This window comes from Centruroides sculpturatus, unplaced genomic scaffold, assembly GCF_000671375.1.
Source record: "Centruroides sculpturatus isolate CEXI.00-Female unplaced genomic scaffold, Cexi_2.0 scaffold936, whole genome shotgun sequence".
Classification (NCBI taxonomy): Eukaryota; Metazoa; Arthropoda; class Arachnida; order Scorpiones; family Buthidae; genus Centruroides; species Centruroides sculpturatus.
In genome coordinates this window covers 170496-178344 of record NW_019385217.1, presented here as the reverse complement: position 1 = coordinate 178344, position 7849 = coordinate 170496, and the positions used below count along the sequence as shown (strand labels likewise).

At 30.6% G+C, this 7849-nt stretch overlaps 1 protein-coding gene across 1 annotated transcript in view; it reads right to left on the bottom strand.

The window, feature by feature from the left end:
• Nucleotides 1-6236, bottom strand: part of LOC111636302 (gamma-aminobutyric acid receptor subunit theta-like) — a 16392-nt gene extending 10156 nt beyond the window's left edge. The window contains exons 1-2 of the mRNA XM_023381519.1: nucleotides 6233-6236; nucleotides 1577-1902 (exon numbers count right to left, since the gene is read on the bottom strand). Coding sequence (XP_023237287.1) covers nucleotides 1577-1902; nucleotides 6233-6236 — 330 coding nt within the window. The remainder of the gene's footprint in view (nucleotides 1-1576; nucleotides 1903-6232) is intronic.
• Nucleotides 6237-7849: the final 1613 nt, after the last annotated feature.

Genomic DNA, 7849 nt, shown 5'->3' with positions numbered 1-7849 from the left:
CTAACAATAAACTTTTTCTATTTGTCTGGCAGCCTATTTTCCGACAATACTTGCTAACCTTTTACATTATTCTTTTTTACAATTTTTGGGATGTTTTATTCTTTTAAGGTTTAGCGAATTTAAGTTGTGCTTGTGGGGTCTTCTCCCCCCCCTTTTTCTCGGTGCGGACTTACTTTTTTCCGCTCGGGAACGCAAGTGTGCGTGAGTTTTTCTCTACAGCGCTTTTCTCTCGTTGGTGAGTTGGTTTCTCTTCTATTTTTAAGTTTTTAAGGTGAATGGTGAGGAAACCTTCGTCCTAACAAAACATAAGCCCCAAACAAAAATATAATAAAAAGCAAAATAAAAGTAAATAAAAATAATGTTCAGACTTGGTTCCTTACAGTGTTTAGCTTTCCCTATAATTTTGGTTTTTCTCAGTCAACTAGTTTTCGAGGTTTTTGGATTTTACTGCATTGCAGTATTTTTGGTTTTTCAGGTTTTCCTGAGTTGCTCTTCAGCCTTTTTGGCTGTAAGTTCATAGTTAGGCCTTACTAGGCCAATTTCAACTGCCTGGCCATTTTCATAGCTTTTTCGGTGTTAGTTAGTATTTTGGCATTTTTGGTTTCTGTTTTTTGTAGTTAGTTTTCCCTTTGTAATTCTTTCCCTTAGTAGGTGCTTTGTTCCCCTGTTAGTTTCGTATTTCTAGGACACCTTGTTTTTGAGTTTTTTGGTTATACTGTGTTTTGGTTTTCAGTTCTCCTGTTCTTTTCCTTGGTTTAAGTTATAAGTTATTAGTTTTAAGGTAGTTTAAGTAGTTTAACCCATTCACTACATTTATTTTGATCCGAATGCCACTCAGAAATCCACAAAAAATTTATTTTTTATATGAAATAATTATTTCCACTTAAACGCAAATCTAACATCCAAAAAAATTGCCGGGAAATAATTCCCGTGAAATAAAAACCCCTCCAAAAAGTGTTCTTACAAAATAAAGTATATAAAAAAATAAAAATAATTTAAAATAAATGCTTTTATTTGAAAAATATAGCTGTAAGGATTGTTATTCTTTCGTTTAACAAGGCGTGAAATTTCACACGTGCAGTCTACATTGTTTACAAACTGGTTGACCTTGAGAACAGCTGGAGTCCGCTTTCCCGGGTAGTTTTCAAGTACGCTTCAGGGAAATATTGGTTTAAAGCACGAGGGGAGCTAACTTACCGCATCTGTTATATCCGTATTATGCTGCCGTTAAAAGAGAGATAATGTCTTCAAAAATACTTTACTAATCATAAAATTTGCAACAATATTAGTTGATAAAATGTATTTTGAAAGAAATAGTGTACATGTTTTGTCTGTATGTAATTAATTATTGAGTGATAGATGCACTCCTTATATGAATAATAGTGGAATAACACTGTAGCTCATACAAGGAGTACATCTACCACCCATTAATTAATTATTTTTAAGTCAAATATTTCAGAGATTTTGCTAAATATATAAAAGTTTATATTTATGGGCAGTAATTTCTACTCTGTATAAAATAAAATAACAGAAATATATTTTTAAAATGTTAAAAAGCAGTTAACTGTGAACATACCGTTCGCTTTTTTAAGACGAAATTATATGCTAAAGCATATTCCAGTAAAGATAAAAATATCAGAACGATGCAGAATATAAACCAGACATCCAGAGCCTTTAAATAATCCACAGGAGGCACGAAGCTTCTGGACTGCACCAAATGAGTGACTAAAGTCAGGATTGAAGTCACACCCAAAGTGATGCGTGCGGGTGCTGCGTGAACATCGATCCAAAATGACAGCCACGACAGCATGACCACTAACGTACTAGGGATGTAGACATTCATCAGGTTTCCAGTAAGACGTCGTGTAAACTTAAATTCGGCAATTAACGTAGTAAAATTACCTGAAATTATTTAACAAAACATCTTATATAATAAATAAATAGTTATAAATATAAATTTTAAATTAAAATTTTCACTTCCAGAAAGGATTTTACAATTATTTACAGAAGTTCGGAGAATTGAATGAGCACTTGTTTTTCAACAGCAGGAAAAGTAAATAAATTATTTGACGCTTAAATTTATTTGGAATATTTAAAATATGAACGTTGTTATGTTCATGATTAATTTTATTATGACGTTTGATATAAGCTGTTGTCTCTTTTTTTCTTTCAAGTAGCTGAAAATAGGTTAATTACCATGAACAGAACAATAATACATTAATGTATTCTCTTGTCTGTCATCATGGAATTCGAATACGAAGAGGACATAGATTCTAAGAAAGTCTTTTTTCCAGTACAATTGAGGATTTGGCCATGATCATGAGGAGGCGTGTTGATATATCGTTTTCGAAAATATTCCTAGGATTCTTTGTTTGAGAAGGTCTAATCTCATAGACAAACACCTGCACCACGCCTCAGGGAAAAATCCATCCCAACTAAATATGGGGAATCTCGGACACAAGATAAATTTTAGTATTTATCATGAGACCGGTTAAAGGAAAGTTAGAAATTTTTATTTTAGTTGATACTGCAATCTGTTGGCCACTAAAAATATTTACCGTGTTTTTCCCAGAAAAAAATAATAAACTCTGCAGTGTCCAATGTTTTATTGTGGCTCAGTGTAACCTTGGAAAGCTAGAAAGTGACCAAAATTTGCCAGACAAAAGAAATAAAAAAAAGAAATATAATTTTTTTCATACATTAATTAGAAATTAAAATACAATAGATTCGTCAATTTATATTTGAAAAAAAATGCAACAACGAGTTGCGTAACATTCCCGACTGTTATGAGATGTTATTTGAAACGTATATTATTAATCTCGATAAATAAACTTATGTTGTGTGTTATAACAAAATCACGTCATCTATTGCTTGATTTTGTTATAAAAAGTGTTTATATTATTATTAATCAGTATAAAATGGCAAAAAGCTTAATTTTCAACGTAGTGGCGAGTTTATATCTATATAAACTGTAAATACTAATAACGAGTAAACTCTTTATTGTCTGAACCCAACAAAGATATGACACATGACCCCTTTATATCCCCATCCCCTCGACCTTTAACCACCAAAATTTACTAGCACCAAGGTCTGTGATTTATAAGTTACCATACCAAATTTTAATTTTTAATTTTTAATTTATCCTGAGATAATAAAGGAAATACACGCTTGCCAATACTCCCACACAGGAAATTTTTCCTTTTTTTGACTTTTGGATTCAGGAGGTCTGAAAATGTGGAGATCTGAAAAATTTCTGATGTCAAATTTGACACGATTCCAATACTTTTCCTTGTTATGTATACATAACCGCCGGGAAAATAAAAGGAAAATGAACATCTCAAATATTAAATCACTACAGGTTTAGTTAGCCATGGTAAGGAGCAGATCCTGACCTTGGGCATCTAAAATTGTAAGGTGTTTTATGAGGAAAACAGAACCTAATCTAACACGATTTATTGTGTAATACTTAGACTTTAATTACAATTTATAAATTATGGAAATATTGCATGAAATTAGCATTTTGCGCATAAGTAGCACATAATGATGATATTATTTTAATGCTTCGTAAATTATAAATAATAATGCCATACTGAAATTTGATAGAATAGTAATTAATCTTTATACGAGCAGATGTAATTAAGGGTTAGATAAACGGAATAAATATGTATTCATTAAATTAAATTACAGTAGAGCGTCGTTTATCCGAATCAATTGGGGACTGGGGTTGTTCGGATAACTTATTTTTCGGATAACCGATTATATACGAAAAAATATATTAATCTATCCCGTGTTGAAATTTTTCTCCGTTGCGTGTCGCTTCGCGTTGAATTTTCGTCNTTAAATGAGCGATCTAAAATTTAAATTGTGTATAAAAATACAAAATAACTAGATAAAATATTATTTTAATTAATTAATTTGTTTATTTATTTACAAGCACAAAGTAATTTATACCTTTACATATAGGAAACATTAGGTTAGATAATCAGAAAACAATAGAGCAATCGAATTATAACAGAGTAACATTGTGCAAACCGCTTTTTAAGAAAAGTTATCTATTATTTAGTCGCGTATTTAAAGTTAAAATTGTACTATTAATTCATATGCTTCTGTGTCCTTATTTTATATAATTTATTTTATAAATCTCTACTAGGACATATTTTACAATAAACAGTACAATTTTTACAATTTATTTTAAATAATACTAGAAAAGAATAATTAACTTACCACATGCATGTAATGGAGAAGAGAATAACACTGACGAAAGGAAGCAGCATCATTGTATATGCCATGATGAAAACAAGCAGAAGGATAGTAACCTTGCTGTGTGTTTATTCGATAAAGTATAGTTAGCAGAACAACACGCTGTTATGATGCATATTGATTGTTATAAACACGCAATTGAAATGAGAAAACCATAAAATGATCCCATTTGTTGTTTTTGAAATTTAATTTTATTCACTTTATTGAATCTCACTTAATTGACATAATGATAAAAGATGAAATTTCATAATTATCAATACATTATGTATAGCGTTAGCCTACATTTAATCAAATTATTTGACAAAAATAATTGGGCTGCAATTTATAGATCTATAATTCCCATTCTTCTTCGCCTGTCCGTCTGTCTGTCTTTCCTTAATCTTATGAAGCGTATTAGATGAATGAAAATTGAGATAAATATGGAAACCGGAGGAGAAGGAGGTCGTGATTAAATATTTACGAACTTCCGGCACAATATAGAAGTCGCGTTATTTCAATTAAAAAATTTCCACTCGAAAGGCATAGATGACCGGTAAGACTCTATTCCTAAAGGAAAGTATGATGTACAGGGGCAAGCTACTACTAATTTGAGATGGAAAGCATATATTTTAAATTAAATAATTTAAAAAATATGATTAAAAAACTTGCAGCCCAACATTGTGACGATGTCACATTAAAATAATTGTTCGTTGTATTTTAAAAATTTTTTATGATAATTATTGTATCCATTAATTCGAATTCAAATTCAATTTATATATTTAAAAAATAAATAAATAAATAATTTATGGAAGCGTGACCTGTATTTGATATATTTATGTTTACAATGTAGAAAGCATATACTGTATACATATTTTAATTTGTAAATTTTTAAATAGCTGATAGGCACGCAGCCTATCAGTTTTTACTTGGATTTAGTTCGTAAACATCAGCTCTAATAGTTTGTATATTATATACAGATAGGCCCTACGTAATTATATATAGTACATAATGTAGTATATAGTACATAAGTGTTCTTCCAATTAGTGCTATCTACTATAACATACAGGTTGATTCTATTGAACTCTAAATTCTTCATATACAGTATTTTTCTAGGTCTTCTGAAACGACTCCTTATATAATTAAATAATTTTCATTTTTTAAAATGTTAAAACGCTTCCATTGGTCGTTTTTTGTACAAGAATAGTGGGGTGGGTGAAGCCCCCTATTGTTTAACATTACTATAGTAAATACACACAAAACCAAATTTAAAATTCAAGATATGTTTATGTTTATCGGGTTTTTGATGAGAGGAGAGTGGTGAGCGTTATTTATCCTCTTTTACGTGGCCAATTGAACAGAAAAATCGCGCGTTCCTAAACTGAATGTATTGTTTACAGAGCTTTAAATGGAGATTGTTGGGATCCTTCATGCAGATGATGATCAAAATAAATCTTTATTTCAACTCGATAAATGGCAGTAAATGTCTGTAGAACTTAGTAAGAAGAAAGATAATCGTACGTACAGACTACATCTTTTACAATATAAATTGAAGAAAGATATCAATTAGCTTTTACTACCATTTTGCAAACATATTAATTCTGTGGATACGGTTGTGCTTTACTGCACAGTGGTATAAAATACAACACTATAGTATAGGTATGCCCAATACATTGTCCACTCTTTTAATCTCATGTAACGATCACTAAACGTTGCCGGGAAAGTTAAGCAACTCGTTGCTAGACTTTTTATTTTTAAATTTTCTTTTATAACATTACTTAAAAATTTTGTTTTAGAATAATTTAAAAGTACAAATGTTTGTTTTTCCCCCCTCTCTCTTGTGTGAATATACAGTAGCTGAATTTTAGAAGGCAATTGTTTAATCATAACAAGTGTGTGTGAGAATTTGAAAAATGTATATTTTAAATTAAGCTATTAAAATGTGAACATCGAAACACTTTTATTTTTTAGTGAATCTTTCCCATTGCTTACTTACCCATGGTCTACAAATGCTAGGGTCATGCAGATCACAGCTTAGAAACCACATAAAATCTCTATACCCCTTAAGATATCTGAAATACGCCAATGATTTCGATCTCGTAACTTAACAATTACATTTCAATGTGACTATTCGATTATTCATACCAAATTGCCGACATGATAAATTTTATATAATCTTCATATTATTGTTGTTGAGTCCATGGAAAAGTTGGTTCCTAACAGATCAAAAATATGCAGCAGAAGTTTTATGTGTATTTGAATCCTCAAAAGTATAAGGTAACTTTCCCACATGATAAAAAGTACAGAACTTCTTTTCTTATTTGTAAAGCACAATTTAGAACTAACGAAATTAGCGTTTTTTAAACGTACCAGAATAAAAATGAATCATTGTATGTATAGGAAAAAAGAAAAAAATAATGAAGTTCTACTGCAATTTACAGTAAAACTTTGTAGAAAACACATTATGATAGCAATAGAAGCATGGCTTACAGCTTCATATTGCCTGTCAGCACTAGCGCGTATGTGAGAGAGAAATTCTTAGAAACTTCGCTCCCGGTGCACCTACTTTTCATACTAAGAGATAACATGAATAAATCATACTGCTCAACAATGTGCATTAACTATATATGTACCTGTATTTTACAGTAATATTCAGTGTTATACATGTTGTACAGTACCCTTTATGATAGTATGAATTATTATGTAGTGAGAAGTATATATAGGATTAAGTAAAACACCAGCAACGTGTTGCGTAACTTTCCTGGCAAGAAAATTAAAATTGTGTGTTGCGCCATCTATTATGATACTTTGTTTTAAATTTTTTAATATAATTAACTATTATAAAATGGTAGAAATATTAATTTTCAGGGTAGGGAGGAGTTTTATAAAAAATTGTAAATGTTAATAACGCGTAAATTCTTCATTAGTCTGTCTCCACTCGAAATATGACACATGATTCCATCTGTCTCCCCACCTCCTAGATCTTTAACCACCAAAATTTAACAGTTTGAATGACCCTAATATATAAACCTTCCTGCAAAATTTCAGAAATTTTTGACAAAAAAAAAACAACACAGGAGTTATTAAGCTTCAAAGAGGTTGAACAAAATCGTATCTCCCTACCCACTAACATCCATATATATTGAAAAAAAAATCGCTGATTTTTGGCATTTTTCGATGTTTCAAGGTCCCCCGAGTGCTCTTGGGGGCCATTTTTTTACTGATTGTACCACTTTCGTTTTGTTATATAAATCCTAACAGCTGGGAGAATGTTGAGTTTTGTAAGAAGTCACATTTACATTAAAATTAAAATCACAAATTCATATCGTAATTTTGCCACAAGAGATCAAAGAAATACTGAATAATTTTGTGTTTGTTATAGGTTTTTATAGAGCATTTATATATATATACAGAATAGCTACAACACTATAACTCTTATTTAGATCATTTAGGTGGTGTCATTTGATCAGGCCCAGATAAAGAGCAACAACAGAGCAATTCAATGTGACTACTTAACACAGATTAAAGTTGTTTGAAAAGTTAGATAGATATCCTATGTGACTCCATTGTTAATAGGAAAAGTATGATGTACAGGGGCAAGACACTACTAAAA